Source organism: Gaeumannomyces tritici (assembly GCF_000145635.1).
Source record: "Gaeumannomyces tritici R3-111a-1 unplaced genomic scaffold supercont2.1, whole genome shotgun sequence".
NCBI lineage: Eukaryota > Fungi > Ascomycota > Sordariomycetes > Magnaporthales > Magnaporthaceae > Gaeumannomyces > Gaeumannomyces tritici.
In genome coordinates this window covers 7952863-7971401 of record NW_008804545.1, presented here as the reverse complement: position 1 = coordinate 7971401, position 18539 = coordinate 7952863, and the positions used below count along the sequence as shown (strand labels likewise).

The 18539-nt window shown below is 61.1% G+C and overlaps 8 protein-coding genes and 1 non-coding gene across 9 annotated transcripts; 4 read left to right on the top strand and 5 right to left on the bottom strand.

The window, feature by feature from the left end:
* Window positions 1–96: 96 nt before the first annotated feature.
* GGTG_02560 (C6 zinc finger domain-containing protein) lies at window positions 97–2392 on the bottom strand (the record flags this gene model as incomplete). Its single annotated transcript, XM_009220332.1, has 5 exons — window positions 97–261; window positions 563–1219; window positions 1294–1987; window positions 2080–2170; window positions 2239–2392. The coding sequence occupies 5 exons, from the start codon at window positions 2390–2392 to the stop codon at window positions 97–99; spliced, it is 1761 nt and encodes a 586-aa protein (XP_009218596.1).
* Window positions 2393–2734: 342 nt separating this feature from the next.
* GGTG_02559 (dipeptidyl-peptidase V) lies at window positions 2735–5547 on the top strand. Its single transcript, XM_009220331.1, has 3 exons — window positions 2735–3558; window positions 3617–4812; window positions 4875–5547. Exons 1-3 carry the CDS (start codon window positions 3034–3036, stop codon window positions 5299–5301), a joined length of 2148 nt encoding a protein of 715 aa, XP_009218595.1. The 5' UTR covers window positions 2735–3033; the 3' UTR covers window positions 5302–5547.
* Window positions 5491–6471, top strand: GGTG_02558 (hypothetical protein). Its single transcript, XM_009220330.1, has 2 exons — window positions 5491–5861; window positions 5936–6471. Exons 1-2 carry the CDS (start codon window positions 5771–5773, stop codon window positions 6316–6318), a joined length of 474 nt encoding a protein of 157 aa, XP_009218594.1. The 5' UTR covers window positions 5491–5770; the 3' UTR covers window positions 6319–6471.
* A 374-nt stretch (window positions 6472–6845) lies between these two features.
* Window positions 6846–10975, top strand: GGTG_02557 (hypothetical protein; the record flags this gene model as incomplete). The annotated part of the gene is made up of 2 exons (XM_009220329.1): window positions 6846–9326; window positions 9407–10975. The coding sequence occupies 2 exons, from the start codon at window positions 6846–6848 to the stop codon at window positions 10973–10975; spliced, it is 4050 nt and encodes a 1349-aa protein (XP_009218593.1).
* Window positions 10976–12055: 1080 nt separating this feature from the next.
* On the top strand, window positions 12056–12617 carry GGTG_02556 (hypothetical protein; the record flags this gene model as incomplete). Its single annotated transcript, XM_009220328.1, has 2 exons — window positions 12056–12117; window positions 12203–12617. 2 exons carry the CDS (start codon window positions 12056–12058, stop codon window positions 12615–12617), a joined length of 477 nt encoding a protein of 158 aa, XP_009218592.1.
* Window positions 12618–12993: 376 nt separating this feature from the next.
* Window positions 12994–13088, bottom strand: GGTG_20042. Its single transcript has one exon. It is a non-coding gene; the product is annotated as a tRNA-Leu (tRNA).
* Window positions 13089–13208: 120 nt separating this feature from the next.
* GGTG_02555 (hypothetical protein) lies at window positions 13209–14763 on the bottom strand. Its single transcript, XM_009220327.1, has 3 exons — window positions 13729–14763; window positions 13408–13669; window positions 13209–13338 (listed from the first exon to the last, which is right to left on the bottom strand). The coding sequence occupies exons 1-3, from the start codon at window positions 14611–14613 to the stop codon at window positions 13304–13306; spliced, it is 1182 nt and encodes a 393-aa protein (XP_009218591.1). The 5' UTR covers window positions 14614–14763; the 3' UTR covers window positions 13209–13303.
* GGTG_02554 (hypothetical protein) lies at window positions 14737–16042 on the bottom strand. Its single transcript, XM_009220326.1, has 2 exons — window positions 15617–16042; window positions 14737–15529 (listed from the first exon to the last, which is right to left on the bottom strand). The coding sequence occupies exons 1-2, from the start codon at window positions 15949–15951 to the stop codon at window positions 14830–14832; spliced, it is 1035 nt and encodes a 344-aa protein (XP_009218590.1). The 5' UTR covers window positions 15952–16042; the 3' UTR covers window positions 14737–14829.
* Window positions 16043–16273: 231 nt separating this feature from the next.
* GGTG_02553 (hypothetical protein) lies at window positions 16274–18150 on the bottom strand. The gene is made up of 4 exons (XM_009220325.1): window positions 17261–18150; window positions 17154–17179; window positions 17003–17091; window positions 16274–16918 (listed from the first exon to the last, which is right to left on the bottom strand). The coding sequence occupies exons 1-4, from the start codon at window positions 18008–18010 to the stop codon at window positions 16455–16457; spliced, it is 1329 nt and encodes a 442-aa protein (XP_009218589.1). The 5' UTR covers window positions 18011–18150; the 3' UTR covers window positions 16274–16454.
* Between the last annotated feature and the right edge of the window lie 389 nt (window positions 18151–18539).

The window sequence follows — 18539 nt, the reverse complement described above, 5'->3', positions numbered from 1 at the left end:
TTCCTTTATAGCCCTTCGCATTATACTCCCTTTCCCCTTGTCAACAGCATAGAATAAATAGTACATAATAGTCGAGCCATACATTACAAGACCAGCCTAAACGTCCTCCCTTAGCATCTGGTTTAGCTCGTCCCTCTTGACGCAGCGCTCGAGTAGCACGCTCTCGCCCTGGGGGTTGACAATCTTGGTGCCGCTGACGCGCAGCATTGTAAGCTGCGGGTTTGTCGGTGCTGCCATGGTGCGTGTTTGGAGGAAGTTAAGCTGTAAAGGAGCACTACGACGGAGGATGAGGGCCCGATGTTCAGCGTCAAGAATCGAATGCCCCAGTCCCTTTTGCGGTTATTTATTGCATATGAAGATACTCCTCGCCGCCATGTATTTGGTTCCCTGACCACATTCCCGTGATGGAGTTCCCACCCCTTTGCGGCAGTCAGCAACCTCACTTTCGCAGCTTAACTGTGATACTCCGCGAACCCAGGCGCCAAGCATCCAGCAACCTTGATTTGCGGGGAAACACGCGGTCTGGTCCATGTAATTTTCATGGTCCCATCGGCCTGCTCACCGTCGCCAGCGTGTAACCCGGCCCCGCCTCCAGGACGCTGCGTACCTGGTCGAACTCGCTTGTTTCCGTACTCCAGATGGCTAGCAGAGACAGCACCTCGCCGACTGATTGATGCCGCCCGGGCGGCACTGACAAGCTGAACCTCGACCCATCGCCTCCGTCTTCACCCCCGGGCGCGCACCCTATCGCGGCTGCGACGAGGATCAGGGAACTGCGGTAGCACGAGTGCATCATGTACAGCGTGCCGTGGTGCCGGTGCTGGTACCCAGGCTTGTTCACTACCAGTCGATACAGGTGGTAGTCCAGCCCTTTTTGCGCGAGCTGCCGGTGAAGGCCTGCCTGGTCTCTGCCATTAAAGTAGCCGTGTGTTGACACGCCATCTCCACCCAGAATGGTCGAGAGAAAGGGCCAGTATATCATCTCGTAGATGTTAAGAGCCTGGCCCCTGAGAGCAAAACGACATATGTCGTCCTTCTCCGGCGCGGCGTCAAAAGACAGGCAAGGAGGAAGCGACCGAATCCAGTCCAGCGTCTGTTCTTCGTACGAGGGAATGTTGGCGGCTACAGCTGCCAGGAAGCCCGGTTGACTGGACGCGTGCTTCTCTCGTAGCTCCAGCAGCTCGGCCCCGATGCGTGCGCACAGGTGGCGCAGCGAAATCTCGGACAGGTAAAATACCACGACGTGCGTTCCCTCTCATGCTGCAGACTTTCTGGCGTCACCATCATCCCCACCGTCATGACACCCACCCTGCTGGTCCCGGAATGCACGGAATGCATGTGTGTGTCCACCCTCGGCCCTGGTGGGGTTGGGAAAAAAGAAGGATACAAGGTCGTGGCCGTCCCAGAGTTGTGGTCTTCGGTGCTAAAGTCCTGCAGGCGCGGGAAGAGGGACCTTCCCGCGCGTTCAGACTTCCATGCCGACCAGTAAATGGCCTGCTGGAGCCTCTCAGCGGTGGTGTGGTAGTGCCGATCCTCAGCCAGCGCATTGTGGTACTCCCGCTGGGATCCGGGGCTAAGAAAGGCAAAGTGCTGGCAGCCGGCCAAGGCCTGCAGGAAGCAGCGCCAGGCCTCGCGCGGTTGGAAACTGCACATCAAATAGACGCCTGCCGGAAATAAGCACTGAGGTGCGATGGTGTGGTCCGACGTTGTGACGACGCCGAGTCGCTTTTGGGCCGCATGGAAATACGACTGGGCCTCTGTATAAGCTGCGCTTCCGGACATTGTGCTGTGGCTGGGCCCCAACGGCGTGGCCACTGCACCCGGGGCCAGTATCAGCGGAGCGAGACACGACTCGGCCGTCCAGTCGATGCCGTTTAGCACGACAGACTGAACTAGACTCCGAGTGCTGGTCTTGTCGAAGATTGGATTCTCAACGTGGACATGGCTAAAGAAGCTGTCCAGCAGCTCGCGAACACCGCGGGGCTCGCTGCGTGCGCACCGTTCCTGAAGCCGCTCCTCGGACGCGTGCTAAAGCTAAACTCCACTAAAGGCCGGCATGGCTACTCCAGCCAGCAATACAAATTCAGCGGCGGGCGAGCGGGCTTCGGGACAGGCACGATCGGCAGCGGTGGTGGCACCCGCAATCGGGTCCGGGCAGACGGCACCGTGTCTGGGCTAGATGACGACGTGGAGCTGCATGGCAACATGGCAAGCCGACCGCGGTGGCTGTTCACATACAGGAACGGCTACGTCCGTCACAGGCAGAGGCGGGCGTGGGCGTGGTCGAGCCGGGAGTGACGTGCGTGGAGGCGAATGGGGCTCGGCTGGGGGCGCCGTCGCCGGCGACGAGCGTGGACATGATACTGGGAGCGGGCGCCGGAGACGGGGCCATTAGCTATACGAGGACGTTCAGCGTCAAGTACAGCAACAAGTGAGGGGTTGGGCTTTGGTGATGTGAGGCCGGCAACAGAGCTAGGGTCTGATCCTTCGCTTGAGTGGGCATTTATCAATATCAGTAAAAATCAACTCAAATCGGTTCGAATCCTGCTGGCGGCCTGCAGTAACGAGGGCTGGTTTTTTCACATCGTCGGGGCGATACAGGAGTCCCTTCCGAATGAGGAAGGTCGGCCCAAGTCGTGAGCCGTGTTTCTAGAACGGCTGGCCGCTGATTGGCGGACGGTGCGAGTCGGCGAAGGGAACCCCGCTTGTCTGACGGTGGCTGCAGTCCCTCCTTCCCTGTTGGCTCTCGCTGCAGTTTGCGTGCTGACGCTGACGCAATATGGGGGCTACTCGACCCGACCCCAATCGAGAGGGGATATGCCCACAAACTGCAGCTCCCAGCCCTCGCCTTGTCTCGAGTGGAAGCTCCAGTGTCGATAAACATAATGGGCTCAGGTCGGCCCGAACATGGCCCCCCCTGGGCCCAGCCAGAGTATTTATGGCGGCCGTTTCCGCTGCCAATGCTGATAGTGCCCGCGAGCCAGCCTAGCTCTCTCGGTCGTCATCCTTGGCTTGCCTGATCCAACGACCGCCATGCATCTCCGCACGAGCACCCTGGCCGCCGGCCTCGCGGCTGTCCTGCCCGTGGCCGCCATCAGCCCCGAGCAGATGCTCTCAGCGCCCCGCTACGGTACCGCCCAAGCGAACCCCTCGGGCGAGTACGCCATCTATACGGCCAACCAGTACTCGTTCAAGACGGCCAAGCGGACCACCTGGTGGAACCTCCTGAACCTGCAGACCGGCGCCGTCACGCGCTGGCACAACAGCACCTCGGACCTCTCCGACGTTGTCTTTGTCGGTCCCACCAACACCAGCATCTTGTACCTCAACGGCACCAGCCTGTACTCGGCCGATCTGCTGTCGCTCGGGTCTGCCACCAAGATTGCCTCGCTCCCAGGGCCCTTCTCCGGCCTCAAGGTCGCACGCACGCCCTCGGGAGACGTGCGCTTCCTGGTCACCGCCAAGGCCTACCCCAACGGGACTGTTTATGACGAGGAGACTGCCGTGGCGGCCAAGAGCACTGCCAGGATCTACAACTCCATCTATCCCCGGCACTGGGTAAGCTCGACGCACGAGACCAAGTCTTTGTCCCACTTGTACTGACACAGATCCACAGGATACGTGGCTCTCACCCGAGAAGAATGCCGTGTTTGGTGGCACTCTCAAGACAGGCAACGGCTCGTCGCTCGCCTTTGATGGCAAGCTGACCAACTACGTGACCGGCATCTGCAACGTCACCTGCGCCGAGAGCCCCTACGACCAAGGCGGCCCTGGCGACTACGAGCTCTCGCCCGACGGCGCCAAGGTCGCCTTCATGACCAAGGACATCCACCTGCCGCTGGCCAACTTCACCAGCACCCAGATCTACCTGGTCCCCTTTGAGGGCACGGCCAAGGATGCCGTCCCCATCAACCCCCGCGGCGGCACCCCCTTCCCAGAAGCCGAGGGCGCCTCCTCGTCTCCCGTCTTCTCCCGCGACAGCTCCAAGCTTGCGTACCTGCAGATGAACGGGATCGACTACGAGTCGGACCGCACCATCATCTACGTTGCCGACGTCTCCAGTAGCCCGAGCTCGGGTGCTTTCAACATCAGCAAGGTTGCCGGCGACTGGGACAGGGCTCCCGGCTCGATCCTGTGGTCGCGTGATGGAAAGACGCTCTTCGTCGACGCCGCCGACCTCGCTCGGAACAGGGTCTTTGCAGTCCCCGTCGGCGCCGAGGCGTCGTACAAGCCCGCCAACGTGACGAACGAGGGCGCGGTCGCCGGCTTCGAGCAGCTCCCGGACGGACGGCTGCTAGTGTCGGACTCCAAGATTTGGTCGAGCCGCGACATCTACAGCACCACTACTGGCGGTAGCCCCGATGTCCGCGCCTACTTCCGCGCCAACGAGGCCGACGCGGAGCTCAAGGGCCTGGGCCCGCAGGACGTGTCCGAGTTCTACTACTCGACCAACACGTCCGAGATCAAGCAACAGGCCTGGATCGTGAAGCCGACGGGCTTCCAGCCTGGCAAGAAGTACCCGCTCGCCTTCATCACGCACGGCGGCCCCCAGGGCGCGCACGCCAACTCGTGGAGCACGCGCTGGAACTTCAAGGTCTGGGCCGACCAGGGCTACGTGGTGATCGCTCCGAACCCGACGGCCTCGACCGGCTTCGGCCAGAACCTGACGGACGCCGTGCAGGGCCGGTGGGGCAGCTACCCGTACTGGGACCTCGTGCACGCGTGGAAGTACGTCAACGAGACGCTGGACTACGTCGACACTTCGCGCGGCATTGAAGCCGGCGCCTCGTTTGGCGGCTACATGACCAACTGGTAAGCAGATTATTCGCTTTCCTTTGCATGGCAGCATTAACTAACACGCCTTCCCCAAACAGGATGCAAGGGCACGAGATGGGCCGCTGGTTCAAGGCGCTAGTGACGCACGACGGCAGCACCTCGACGCTGAACCAGTACGCCAGCGAGGAGCTGTGGTTCATGAACCACGACTTCCGCGGCCAGTTCAACGAGACGGGGCTCAAGGAGGGGTCGCCGTACTACGACTGGAACCCGCTCCTGCACGTCGACAAGTGGGCGACGCCGCACTTTGTCATCCACAACGATCTCGACTTCCGCCTGCCCGTGTCGGAAGGCCTCCTGCTCTTCAACATGCTGCAGGTCAAGGGCGTGCCCAGCAAGTTCCTCAACTTCCCCGATGAGAACCACTGGGTGTTGAAGCCCGAGAACAGCCTGGTGTGGCACACAGAGATCTTCAAATGGATCAACTACTACAGCGGCATCAGCAACGCGACGAGCCCGTACTAGGGCGTGTAATGATTAATGATAGTAGCCTGTGTTTCGGGATGTGGGTGATAATGCAGAAAGTGATGCTGGAAATGGATCGATCTATCTCTCTCAAGCAACTGGGATTTTCGCGTACTTTGGTATGACGGGACATGTGATAATTTGAGCGTCAGCGCCTACGTACTCTAGCCTTAGATCGCCAAGAAAAAAACATTCTCGTAATCACGGGTACTGCTCCGGAACCGCGAGGGTGTCGACAGACCCGAGCAGCTCGCGGTTCGGCAACTGGCAACTGCAGTTACGTCCGCCTGGCCCGCTCGGCTCTCGCGCTTGATTAATAATCGGGCTGCAATAGCCTCCGAGGGATGACGGTGCTAGAGGTCAGCCTTTAAAAGTCGCTCAGGCGGTGCTGCTTGCTGCCTCGAGTTTCATCACTCCGTCACGGCCAAGTGCGTAAACAAGAGCAGGAGAACTATCAGAAAATCCGACAATGTCAAACACCAAGATCAGCGTCATCGTCACAGGCAAGGGCGAGCACATAGGAAAGCCCGTCATCGAAGCTCTGCTGCCCGAAATCGAAGGTAGGCTCAGAATCTTGCCATCAATGCCCCACCACTGAAAAGTGGCTGACCAAGAACGATGCCCGGCCACGCAGTCATCCACTATACCCTCGCCGAGGCCATCGACAGGGAGCTACCGCTGCTGCTCAGGGGAGAACAGCCTGACCCCAAGAGTAGCAACCTCGCGTCGGCCCGCTGGGAGTCTGGGCCGCCCGTGGCGCTGCTGCTGGGCGGCGCCTACGACGAAGCTGCCATCCAGAGGCTGCGGCGGTCGCTTGGCCTCGTTGGCGCTAGTGATGACGAGCCGGCCACCGCCACGAGCATCCCCTGGATCCGCATCGACAGCAAAAAGTCAACAGTTAAGCCCACTGACCCTGGGTATGCCGCCGACGTAACCAGACGCATGAAGGAGACGGTGCTGAAGCTAAACAGCGAGGGGAAGCTGGGGGTGAAGGACAATTCGGTGTACGCCATATGATGAAGGGAGGTGAAGGGAATTGGGGCTAGAAAGCTGTTGGTCTGGCTTGTTCTGGAAGCTAGCGCAGCCCTTGGCGGCAGCCCAACCACCTGAATCTGACGACGAGACTGTTACAACCGCTGAGCATTGTGGCAATTGATGATGATGCACTAAATCGGCGATCTGCATATTGAAGTGTCGGTGGCCCAATCGGTCCAATCTGCTGGGACATGGTCTGGGACTGGGCCCACAGTGCCGCCGAGTTGGCCCGTTGTATGTGTCGGTGTGTCGGGCGCAGGCGGCGTGGGCGGTGGGAACGGGCAAGCTGGAGCTGCTCCAGTCGTACCTTCCCGGCCAAGATTGCACGTGGAATCAATCAATTAACATTGACGGGGACGGGATGGCAAGGTAGCAACCCACGCAGCGGAGCCAAAAGAAAAAAAAAAGTTTATGTCGCCTGGCAAACAATTCTCCCCCGCTGCCACCACGAATGCCCGCGGGCCGTGACCCCTCGTCGCCGCTGAGTCGCCCGCCGCCATTGCAGAGGCATGGACCAGGCCGCCCCAAAAGACTGCCTGCCACCGCCTGGCGCCTGCGAGGACCCCGCCGACGAGCTGGCCGCCCTGTCCATCCGCGATGTGCTCGACGCCGACTCGCGCCCGACCTTTGTGCTCGACCTCGACCCCGATGAAGACCTACCCACCGCTCCGGGCCCCGAGCCCGCCAAACCCGTCATCCCCGTCTTTTGTAATGCTGCCCTGCGCCAGCACGAGCGCCTTTTCGACGCCCTCATCGGCCCCGACGCCACCGGCCTGCCCGAACACGCCGTCGCCGACGGCTCCTTAACGCCGCCCGCGACCTACAACGACTTCCGCCGCTGGGCCACGGGCGTCACTCCCCACGACGACTCCAAGGACGTCTTTCCGCTCTCCATTCTCTATGCCGGCCTGCTATGGACCGGCTCCACCGTCCGCCAGCGCTGGCGCCTGATCAGCGGCAGCCGCCTGTGGCGCGCCGACAGCGACGTGCTCGGGCTGTCTGCCGCCGCCTCGCGCAACCACAGCCCAACTCGCAGCTGCCACAATGCCGCCACCGCGCCGCCTGTCCCCCAGCCTGCCGGCCCCCGGCAGCCAGCACCGCCGCCGTCGCCGCCCTCGGATAAGCTCGCCTCTCTGCCCTCTGACAAAGCCCCGACTCTCCCAGACAGCGTCACCGCGACTCCCCGCGCCACGAACTCGACCTTGCCCGCCCTACCCGAACGCCCTCCCACTGCGACGTCGTCGACCCTCGTGTCGTCGACAAAGTTCCAGCCAAAACCCTGTTTTGGAGGCACGCCAGACGGCAGCTCCAACGACACGGGCAGCACCTCGCTCGGCGCGCGGTCCATCACCCTGTCGTCGCCCGAAAAGGCCGTGTCCGACTGGACAATGCCCAACCCGCGCGGCGTGCTATCGGAGCACCAGAAGTTTGCGCGCTCCATCGATTGGGCCGCCACGCCACTGGGTGCCATGGAGAGCTGGTCGCCCGAGTTCCGCCAGGCCGCCAACCTCTGCCTAAGCAACCCCTTCCCCGCCGCGCTGTTTTGGGGCGGCGAGCTGACGGTGCTGTACAATGAGGCCTACGCCGTCGAAGTGGCCGGCTCCAAACACCCGTCGCTCATGGGCACCGGCTTCTCCGGCCCCTTCGCCGAGATCTGGGACTATTTAGGCCCCATATTTGCCGAGTGCGCGCGCACTGGCATTAGCGTGCGCAAGGAGAATGACGGCCTGACCCTGCACCGCGACGGCTATCTGCTCGAAACTTTCTACTCGTGGGCCTTCGTGCCGCTTTACGGCGGCACCAGCCGCATCCTCGGCTTCTACAATGCCCCCTTCACTACCACCGAGACGGTCCTCAACCACCGCTGGCTGCAAACCATCAACCGCCTCGGCAGCCACACGGCCCACGCAAAATCGGTTAAGCAGTTCTGGCGCCTCGTGCTCGAGGCCCTCGAGGACAACGTTTATGATGTGCCCTTTGCTCTGCTCTACTCTCTCGGCGACATTGAGGACCCTGAGAACTCGTCCACGTCGTCTGGCAGTACCTTGTCACTAAAGTCCTGCCACCTCGAAGGCTCCATCGCCGTGCCCAGCAACCACCCGGCATCTCCGCAACAGCTGGACCTGAAGCGCAGCCGTGAAGGATTTGTGCCGTCGTTCCGCGAGGCCATGCGCACCCGCGAGCCCACGCTGCTGCACACTCGCGACGGCAGCCTACCCGAGGCCATGCTCGAAGGCATCGCTTGGCGCGGCTTCGGCGACCCCTGCCGCGAGGCCATCATCTTTCCCGTCCGCCCCACCAACGGCGATGTTGTCCTGGCCTTTCTCGTCCTGGGGGCGAACCCGCGCCGGCCCTACGACGAGCCCTACAAGGCCTTCATTGCTACCTTGAACCGACAGCTAGCCACCTCACTTGCCTCGGTCATCCTGTTCGAGGATGAGGTTCGGCGCAGTCGCAACGCCGCCGAGACGGCTGCACTGGAGCGCGAGCAGCTTACCGAACAGCTTACCCTGCAAGCCAGCCGCCTGCGCCGCATGACGGAGCTCTCGCCCCTGGGTATGTTCCTCATCAGCCCCGATGGCGTGTTGCGCGAAGCCAACGACCGCTTCTTTGAAATGACGGAGCATCCGCGCGAGAGCCAGTACGAGTACGAGATGTCGTGGATGGACTTCATTCTCGAATCCAGCGTCGACACCATGGAGTCGGGTTGGCGGCGCCTCGTCCAGAGCCAGGTGCCCTGGTCAGGCGAGCTCCAACTCAAAAAGCGGTCGCCCGCCCAGTCGCCCGTGAACCTGCACGGCGAGTCCATAGACTATTGGGTTCTCCTCAACGCCCACCCAGAATTCGAATCGGACGGCACCTTGCGCTCCATCATGGGCTCCATAACCGACATCTCGCACCTCAAATGGGCCCAGGGCCTGCAGCACCGCCAGCTGCAGGAGGCCGAGGAGACGCGCCGCCAGCAGAACGAGTTTATAGACATCACGTCGGTCAGTAGCCATGCGTGAAATCCTGGACGGCAGAGTATTCTGATGTCGAGTGAGGCTAACCAACGACGTCTTTGGCGCAGCACGAAATGCGAAACCCGCTCAGCGCCATCCTGCAGTGCGCCGACGACATCTCGTCGGCCCTTTCCGAAGCGGGAGCCAAGGGCCCGCCCCCGGCCGATGTCATCGACTCGTGCGTCGAGGCGGCCCACACCATTGCGCTGTGTGTGCAGCACCAAAAGTCCATTGTCGACGACATCCTCACCATATCCAAGCTGGACTCCAATCTGCTGCTCATCACGCCCGTGCCCACACAACCGCTCACCATCCTCCGGCGCGCCGTCAAGATGTTCGACCCCGAGCTACAGGCCAAGCAGATCCAAGTCCAGGTCGAGACCAACCCGCTCTTCCACGATCTGGCTGTCGACTGGGTCACGCTGGACCCCAGCCGGGTGCTGCAGGTCCTGATCAACCTCATGACAAACGCCATCAAGTTCACGGCGCCGGTTAGCGGGAAGCGCCTGATAACGGTCGGCGTGGGCGCCTCGCTCGCTCCGCCCGACGCGCGCCAGATCCGCGCCGGCTTCCAGTACGTGCCTTCCAAGACGGGCAACTTGGACATTACGGCGGCGGAGGAGTGGGGCGCTGGCGAGGTTTTATACGTCAACTTCCAGGTCCAGGACACGGGCTGCGGGCTCAGCGAGGCCGAGAAGCAGATGCTCTTCCAGCGCTTCAAGCAGGCCTCGCCGCGCACCCACGCTCAGTACGGCGGCAGCGGCCTCGGACTCTTCATCTCCAAGAGGCTCGCCGAGCTCCACGGCGGCCAGATCGGCGTCGCCTCCGAGGCCGGCGAGGGCAGCCTCTTTGGCTTCTTCGTGCAAGCCAAAAGGCTCCCGCGGCGCCCGTCGCAGCTTGGCCCCTCGCTGGTTGGGGAATCGCCATCACTGCTCACGGAACAAGAGCAGGAGCGGCGGGACGACGAGCAGCAGCGTCACCCGATCGAGCATCACCTCGGCGCGGACCCGTCGTCGCTTCAAAGCCTGCATATGACGCCTCAGCGCCAGGACTTTGCGTCCATCGGAGGACCGGTCGCTAGCCTGGTGGCAACAAAGGCGTCGGCGACGGTGGCCGTGGCTGCGGCGGGTAATCGCATAGTCGCCAGGGCCTCCACCATGAGGTCTGCGACGGTCGCGACGGTGGGGGTGCCGGCTAAAGACATGCACATCCTGGTGGTCGAGGACAACTTGATCAACCAAAAGGTGCTGGTAACGCAGCTGCGCAAGGCTGGCTGTACCGTCCACACGGCCAACGACGGCCTCGAGGCCCTGGCATTCCTCGACACCACCAGCCTCCGGGTGCGGACGGCCGACGAGCAGGAGCCCGGCGGCGGCGAGGGCCAGCGTCTTCACCTGTCCATCATCCTGATGGACCTCGAGATGCCCAACATGGACGGTCTAACGTGCGTTTCGGAGATTCGAAAGATGGAAGCCGACGGGCGCATCGCACGGCACGTACCCGTCATTGCCGTGACGGCCAACGTGCGCGACGAACAGGTGGCCAAGGCGCGGAGCAGCGGTATGGACGATGTGGTCTCCAAGCCCTTTAGAATACCCGAGCTGCTCGCCAAGGTGAACAAGCTATTGACGGCCTAGCGCCGCATGGATCCTGGATAAAGAGATGCGACATGTCGTAATTACTGGTAATGGTAATACTGTGGAGGGATGTCTTTTTCTTTTTTTTTCTTTTTTTTTTTTATATGACGGCGTCGGGCTTCAGGTTGATGGTCGATTTCTTGTGGCATGGTTGGGAACGGGCGGGGACCACAGACACCCCCATATATACACGGTTGGGGCGCACTATATTTATACCACGACGCTTTGGGAAGAGCCAGCAAACAACATTGTTGCCGTAGTGGATGACAGGCCGTAAACACCAACAGGGCTTGGCTGGCGTTATACGATACAGCAATATTGGACACGCCGGCCCGTGGATCTGGATCAAGGTGCAGGAGGTGGGATCAAACCAAGGCCTTGGGCCGAGCGGGCCGCAACGCAAGCCGATAACGCCGCAATGTAACCGATTCGGCGGGTTCGTTTCCATGCCCCCCTCGGTAAACGTGACAAACAGCATTGGCGGAAAGCAACCTGGGAGTGTTGATAAAAGCACGCAACGAGCTTTGCGCAGGTTTCCATCTCGGCATTGCAAGGGGTGGATGTCGGTCTGCCCGTGGTTTTGGGGCTTGGACAAGTTTTGCTCACCGAGCCCCGCATTCCAAGCACAGCTCCCTGTCGGCCAAGGCTACCCCTCGATTTATCAAGAAGAACCCCATCCGGCCAGCCGCCCGTGGCGAAGTTGTGGGGAAACAACTTTGTTTTCCACTGTTCGCAAGGTTGGCAATAAAGTGCTATCCGCTATGCGACCCAAAGGGGCAGGACACAAGAAAGGGGCCGGCCTGGGCGGCTGCTACGCTGACTTGGGGTCCCGGCGAGTTCGGATGGCGTGAAATGGCCGTTGCCGCTGCGAGGGCGACAAGGTTACAACCCCTTTCCGGTCATGCATAAATATCGGCCGACCTCGCACGTTCGAGAGGCCAGGCTTGCCCGAGGGAGACCCAACGCCAGTGTGTGTCTCTTGCTCCCTGCGTGCGCCGTTTGAACAGCCCAAGGCCCGGATTCTCGACAGTCAACCGCAGTCCCCCCACCGATCCTCCTCCTCCCGCACCTACCGACAAGATGAGGGTCGACAACATCATGAACGTGCTGGCGGGCACCTACATGCTGCTGAACTCGAGCACGTACGTTTCTTCCCCATTGTGGTGCGACTTCTGCAAGACGCACAAGCAAGACTAACACGACACCAAACCCCCCTTCGGACGACAGCACGCAAGACGGCGTTCCCGTCCCGGACGAGGCGTACGGCAGCAACCCGTCGGGGATCCTCGTGTACACCAAGTCGGGGTTCGTGACGGCCACCATCACGTCGACGGACCCGGAGGACCGGCCGTCGGGGCTCACGTTCCCGCCGCAGGCGGGCCAGAGCGACGGCGACTGGGCCAACGTGGCGCGGCACCTGGTCGCGTACGCGGGGCCCGTGACGGTCAGCGACGCCATCCCGGCCACCAACGAGTCGGGCCAGATCTTCCACGGGCCGCTGACGGTGGCGCACGTGCCGGCGTGGGTCGGCAACTTGCAAACGCGCAACTACACGCTGTTTGAGGGCGGCCGCCTGCTCAAGATCGGGTCCAAGCGGGACGGCGGCAACGAGGGGACGCTGTGGTGGAGGAAAATGGACTAGAGGGCTGGGGGCTGGGGGCTGTGTACGTTGTAACGTGTGTTTGTACGCTATAAAGTAACGACCTTGACGATGGGAAATACCGACTTTCTGCATACGCCTTTTGTCGCGCATCGCATTCGAGATGTGAGCAGGGATGCTGGGGCGCCACCCGATTTCGGGCTTGGCTTCTGACTCGTGCCGTGCTACTCCATTTTGATTTCAACTCGCTAACTCCATCCCGAGAGATTGAAGCGGGTATTAAATGATTTTCGGTTGCGCGATAAGGCTATTGGTAAACAAAGTTGTGGAATGCTAGAGGATATAATTCGATAAAGATGAAAAAAGAAAAAAAGAAGAGAAAAGGCCTATGCATCGTGCAAATGACGCAAAAATCAAATGATCAGAGTGGGACTCGAACCCACGCGGATTGCTCCATAGGAAGACTGTTAGAAAACCTTAATCCTACGCCATAACCAACTCGGCCATCTGACCTGATGCGGATGTTGCCCAGAGGTTGGGGCAAGGCTATGAGGCGGGTTGCTTCTGGATTGCCCCTGAGCCGACACCACCACGAAACACGGCGACGCGGACGGTTATGTTCAAGGATACAAATGGGTTGAACCATAATTACCGGCTGAGTATGCGTGATAGTATTTAATAATAAAAAAGTTTCCCATTAAATCCCTTCTGCAACCCTCACCATCCCGTTACGCCATGTTTATGCCTGGCAGCGTATCGATCCCTGATAAAATGGCAGAGCGTTAGTCGGCAGACCTTGAGAATAGCTTCGCAAGCAGCACCCAGCACTTACATCCATCGACATCCTCGGTAACCGTCTTGGGGATAACACAGCGGTTGGCGGCGGCGACGTCCTGGGACTTTTGCCGGCCACACTCTGCACTGAAGCAGCCGTCGTCGTCCATGGCGCGCTGCAGGGCGTCATCGCGCCAGCCAAAGACGTAGTCGCCGTGCTGGCCGTAGCCCGTCGTGTCGCCCGTGCTCAGCGTGAGCGGCTGCGACCCGTCGGCAGGCCACAGGGACCTGTCGTTGAAGCCGGTGGTGTCCCAGACGATCTGCGATTGTTAGTGGCTGACGGGTCCTTTTTCGCATGGGTCAGTATCCAGCCACGCACCTCCAGCATCAGCTGCGGGATCTTGACCGGGTGGCTCGCGGGGCAGTCGGCCGTGGTTAGAAAGTCGGACGGGCCGGTCTTGGGGTACGCGACGTGGTCCTTGTGGTTGGGGCTGTCGAGGTTCTTGCCATCCCAACAGGTCGGGTACAGGATGTTGGAGCGGATGCCGCCGGGACACGGGCGGGGCGGGAAGCCCTCGGTATCGACCTTGGGATCGCTGCACGGGGCGCGGTCGTCGCCGCCAAAGTCCGGACCCGAGTAGCAGCGAAAGCAGCTCTGCATTTTGTACAGCGGTAGCCTCCGCATCACGTCGCCGACAAACATACGGAAGCCCGGTTTAAAGGCCGTCACGGTGTTCTTGCGCGGCGCGATGTAATAAACGGTCATACCCCCAGCCGTCATGGTGGTGAAGCGATCGCCAAACAAGAAGCGGTTGGGCACCTGCGGCACGCGGCGGTAGCTGCCGTTGCGGGCGCGAAAGTAGACGTTGGCGGTCCAGTAGTTGGACAGGTCGTCGGCCGGTCCGCAGGTGGTGCAGGTGGCGAGCTGGGATATGTCAGCGTGCGGCATGGTGGCGTTGAAGGCGTTGCCGCCAACCACCTGGTGCGTGTGCGGGCTCGGCACGGCGCCCGGGTCGACGAGCGGGTCGAGCCGCTCAATGGTGATCTGCGAGCAGCCGAAGCGGAGGTGGTTGAGGCCAGGGTAGAACTGGAACTGGGCGGCGGCCAAGGTGGCGGCCAGGGCCAGGCTGTGGAGGTTTTGTGGGAGCATGGTGGTTGAGGGAGGCGGTGGTGGCCGGCTGAGCAGCACAAGACAGCTAGAGACGGCGGCCGCAAGAAAGAACAAAGATGAGATTATATCGTTCATGGACATGCCTGTCGTCATATCCTGCAACCCATCTGCCGGTTGATACGGTGGTGGCCGGCTGATATCGCCACGCGTCCCCGATATCCAAGTGCCCAATCATGGTAGGCAGCGCTCGTGGCTAATAAGTGCGGCATATTACCATGCAGATGGCCAACTGCGCCTACCGCTCACTCAGGTCTCCCAGCACATGTCTATTGTCATTAATTAACTATAGCCAAATATCTATCTCCCCATCTATAGCTTCTGCTTCCCCTTGATCCCCTTGTGGTCCGACGGCAGGCTCTTGATGCCCCCCTTGGGGACCCCGCACCAGCCAAAAAGCTCGCACTTGCACACGTCGGGGGCGGGGCAGTACTGGGGCGGCATGCCAAAGATGACGTGCCATGTCTTCTCAAACACCCAGCCGGCGTTGAAGCTGGTGGTTACGGTCTGCGTCATGGCCCAGCGGCGCATGCGCACGTAGTCCTCGCGGGACCGCTCGCGGATGCGGTCGCGCGTGACGACGAACTGGGCGCAACACTGGTGGCCCAGGTGCTCGGGAATGTCGGCCCTCGAGACGTTGAAGAGCTCCATGTAGACGTCGGCAAAGTGGGCGCGGATGTCGTCGCCGTCGATGTCGCTCTGGGTCGGGTGCTTGGGGTGCACGTCGTCCGGGCAGCCCGGGTCGTGCTCGCAGCGGAGGTTGACGTAGCCGCGCCGCCGGACCGTGTCGGCGCGCAGGTTCTCGAGTATGGTGCCCGTCCACGGGCCGAGCTCCGAGTTGTGCCACTGCTCGCGGCCGGCATGCACAAAGGCCGTCATGTTTGGCAGCGCGTCGTAATAGTCGATGATGAAGCTCAGGTACACGACCGCCTCGCGGCCCTGCAGCGATGGCGGGCGCAGGATGTACCCGCGCTCGGGCCTCTTGCCCATGGTGTACACGAACGGCGTCCATCTACCGACCTCGTGTGTGAGCGAAGGGGGCGGCGGGCACCACGGATCAAGGTGAGGTTAAAGTCAGGCCGTGGACATAAGAACTTACTGCTTGAGGTTGTGGGTCCACGACACGTCCTCGTTGGGCATCTTGCCCAGCACCAGCACCTTGTCCAGCTTGGAAGGGTCGGGCACCTCCTGCATTTTTACCCTCCCGTACGGCAGCTTGTCGGCAACTACGTGCCAGTTGAAGAAGCCTATCCAGAGGAAGGCGAGCAGGACGACGACAAGCCCGGCGCCGCGGGTGACTCTTTTGCTTGGTGAGATCATCATGGCCGGCCATATGATCTTGGCGTGGGTGGCAGGCTGGAAAGGGCCGCCTTCATCGCCCCGCGGATACGGAAACAAAGGTCGGACGGGGACCGAGGAAGAGCGCCGCCGCATGCTGGTCCCTTTGATAGTTTTTTCCCCCCTTGATCTTACGCACAAGCAGAATGAGAGGAATGGAGGGCGGGAGAGTGCCTAGTACTTCTGCTCACGGCTCTGGGCGAGATAAGGCAGGGTAGGGGGCTGCCACAAAGGGCCAAACACGACAAAATTAACCCATGTCGAATCCTGCTGCAAGACCAGCCGGCAGGAGGTGCTGTGGCTGTAGCAGCAGGTTGGTTGTGGACTTTGCTATTCCCGAGGCCACCAGCAAAAGTACAAATACAGACGCAGTTAGAGCCTCTCAACGGCCCTGCAAGCGAGTCCGCCAAGCAGCTCCGACGACAGCTCCACCACGGTTCCTGGATCTGACGGCTGATAGGTCTAGGGTGGCACCACGGTCAGCACAGCATCGCATTGAAGGCCGGCCCAGCGGCACCGAATTCCATTCCATGTCGTTAGCGGCCGTGCTTCATGTAGTTTGAAGCATTGGCAGATTCCCTGGCCCTAGCCCTGGGCCGTCAGCAGCCAACCGCCTCCTCCCCCCTGGCGCACGCAGCCTCCCGCACCTCCCGCCACAGCTCCCGCAGGCCCTCGACGTAGTCGTGGTCCGCGCCCTGGAACCTGAGCCACGCCTCCTCGGCCAGCGCCGTGTGGCGTCTGGCCTGTGTCACGTCACCGGCCCGGAGGAACGCGCGCGCGACCAGCGGGTGGTACACGACCAGCTGCGGCCACAGCTGCTCGGCATCGATGAGCGCCGTCACCTCGGCCACCAGCTGCGACAGCCGGCTGCTGTCGTCGCCGGCGCCGGTCACAAGCGCCTCGGCCTGGGTCAGGCTTTCGCCGATCTCGGCCAGCCTGGCGCGCCGGTCGTCGGACCTTTGTCTCTCGTCCGGAGCTGCCCTGCAGAGCGCGCAGGCGCATTCGAAGCCCCATTCCGAAAGCTCTTCCTGGCGCATCTTTTGCGGCTTGCCCAGGGTCACATCTGTTGACGCCATTTTCTTCTGTCAGCGCAGGGGTCCGGCGGGTCTCTGGGATGACAACCAGGATTTGAGACAAGCCGACTCACAGCTGTACGTAATTTCTTCCCCAACGTCGATGTCCCTGACAGCCACCACCTCCATCGCCATGGTCTTGGCGTTGTGGCGCCAGAAGATACTTGCCGTGAGACCAGAATCAGCCTTGTTTGCGCCGTCATAGGCACCTCATTGTGAACTCACTTGGGTCTGCAGTTGTGGTTGATTCTCTGCTCAGACCAAGGCACAACAGCTTGTGGATTAGCATCGTCATTGATCAACGACTGGGCCCCCACGCACTTGGCACTTACCGAGGCACCCACAAAAAGTCCCATGTGCAGCACACCGTTCAGGTCCAGCCCAAACACGTTGGTCCTCAAAACGTCCTCCAGCGGATCCTGAACCCGGCCGCTGCGGGCGAGGCCTTTGATACGCTCCTGCGTATCTGGCGGGAGCTGCCTGACCGCCTTGTTCAGCAGCCGGCGAGACTGCTTCGGCGACGTCACGGCCTCCCAGAGGTCCATCTGCATCACCATGGCCGGGAACTGGACCATGATGACCTCCCAGGCGCCTATCCTTCTCGTGGCCACCACCCCCTTACCTCTGCCCGGCAGATCTCGGATCTCATAAGCGAGCTCGTCTCCACCGTGTCTCCCCGGGGACATGGGACTAGACGGGTGGTCGCGCTGTGACGCGGGGACGGCGCCGTCGTCCAGGATGCCTCCCGTAAGGCTGGCAGCAAGCTCCGGCGTCGTCACGACGCTGATGCCGCTACCCCGAAATGCTGTGTCTGTGAAGAGGCAATAGGCTGTGGTATCGCCCTCTTTGCGCGCGGGCTCGAAGCAATGAGGGGGATATGACCATGGCATCCAGTGCTCGGGCGCAGTGGCCCGGCTGTCGATTGGAAGCCGGCATGTGTCCCTCGTCGTCGATAGTTCATGTGCCACCCATGAGCATTTCGGTGCTGAGGTTGCTGCGGTTGCGGCGGCTTGGACCCTGGAGGTGGCAAGCCAGGACAGAACAGCCAGGGGCGTCGCAGTGGCAAGAAGGCGCGGAACCATCGTGTACCCTGGTGAATTGCCATTTATTTCCTCTTCTCTAGCTTTGTCTACCTTCGAAGGGGCTCCTATCACCACAAAACCATGACACAAATCCGGAACTGTGCCAGACGCAAATCTGTCCTCACCATGTCTTGGCTTCAAAAACGGTGCCTCATTTTTCCGAGCACGATATTTTTAAAGGACTGAGGGACAGGTAGCTATCGGTCATAAACTCACCAGTCTGAACTTCAGCCGCCGGATAATGTCGCTGCCACGTGGGTGCCCAGTCCTCGTCGAGATGGCCGTTTTTATGTCTAACCGAGCCTGACAGGCCATGAAATTGCCTCTAGGTAGCCCTGACGGTTAAATCCTTTGGTCAGTGCAAACACATCGGCCCAAGCCGGCAGAACAAAGAGGCCCGGGGTCTTTTCGATTCGCTCGGCTCGGCTCAGGGGTTCCCCAACACACCAAGCCTGGCAACCTCCACAGAGTTGGGGAAACACATGGTTGAGAGGCGGGGGCGGAGGGCAGCTGGCCAGGGGTCCTTTAC

What these genes read in the sequence shown, in the direction of transcription:
- GGTG_02559 (XM_009220331.1), top strand. Translation starts at nt 3,034, where the DNA reads ATGCATCTCCGCACGAGCACCCTGGCCGCCGGCCTCGCGGCTGTCCTG. An exon ending in CCATCTATCCCCGGCACTGG is followed by an intron (nt 3,559 to 3,616) that starts GTAAGCTCGACG and finishes ACAGATCCACAG; the next exon opens with GATACGTGGCTCTCACCCGA. An exon ending in GGCGGCTACATGACCAACTG is followed by an intron (nt 4,813 to 4,874) that starts GTAAGCAGATTA and finishes TTCCCCAAACAG; the next exon opens with GATGCAAGGGCACGAGATGG.
- GGTG_02558 (XM_009220330.1), top strand. Translation starts at nt 5,771, where the DNA reads ATGTCAAACACCAAGATCAGCGTCATCGTCACAGGCAAGGGCGAGCAC. An exon ending in TCTGCTGCCCGAAATCGAAG is followed by an intron (nt 5,862 to 5,935) that starts GTAGGCTCAGAA and finishes CCGGCCACGCAG; the next exon opens with TCATCCACTATACCCTCGCC.
- GGTG_02555 (XM_009220327.1), bottom strand. Translation starts at nt 14,613, where the DNA reads ATGACGACAGGCATGTCCATGAACGATATAATCTCATCTTTGTTCTTT. An exon ending in TCCCGCAGCTGATGCTGGAG is followed by an intron (nt 13,670 to 13,728) that starts GTGCGTGGCTGG and finishes TAACAATCGCAG; the next exon opens with ATCGTCTGGGACACCACCGG. An exon ending in TACCGAGGATGTCGATGGAT is followed by an intron (nt 13,339 to 13,407) that starts GTAAGTGCTGGG and finishes CCATTTTATCAG; the next exon opens with GGATCGATACGCTGCCAGGC.
- GGTG_02554 (XM_009220326.1), bottom strand. Translation starts at nt 15,951, where the DNA reads ATGCGGCGGCGCTCTTCCTCGGTCCCCGTCCGACCTTTGTTTCCGTAT. An exon ending in TGGACCCACAACCTCAAGCA is followed by an intron (nt 15,530 to 15,616) that starts GTAAGTTCTTAT and finishes CGAGGTCGGTAG; the next exon opens with ATGGACGCCGTTCGTGTACA.
- GGTG_02553 (XM_009220325.1), bottom strand. Translation starts at nt 18,010, where the DNA reads ATGGTTCCGCGCCTTCTTGCCACTGCGACGCCCCTGGCTGTTCTGTCC. An exon ending in GACTTTTTGTGGGTGCCTCG is followed by an intron (nt 17,180 to 17,260) that starts GTAAGTGCCAAG and finishes TGGTCTGAGCAG; the next exon opens with AGAATCAACCACAACTGCAG. An exon ending in AACCACAACTGCAGACCCAA is followed by an intron (nt 17,092 to 17,153) that starts GTGAGTTCACAA and finishes TCTCACGGCAAG; the next exon opens with TATCTTCTGGCGCCACAACG.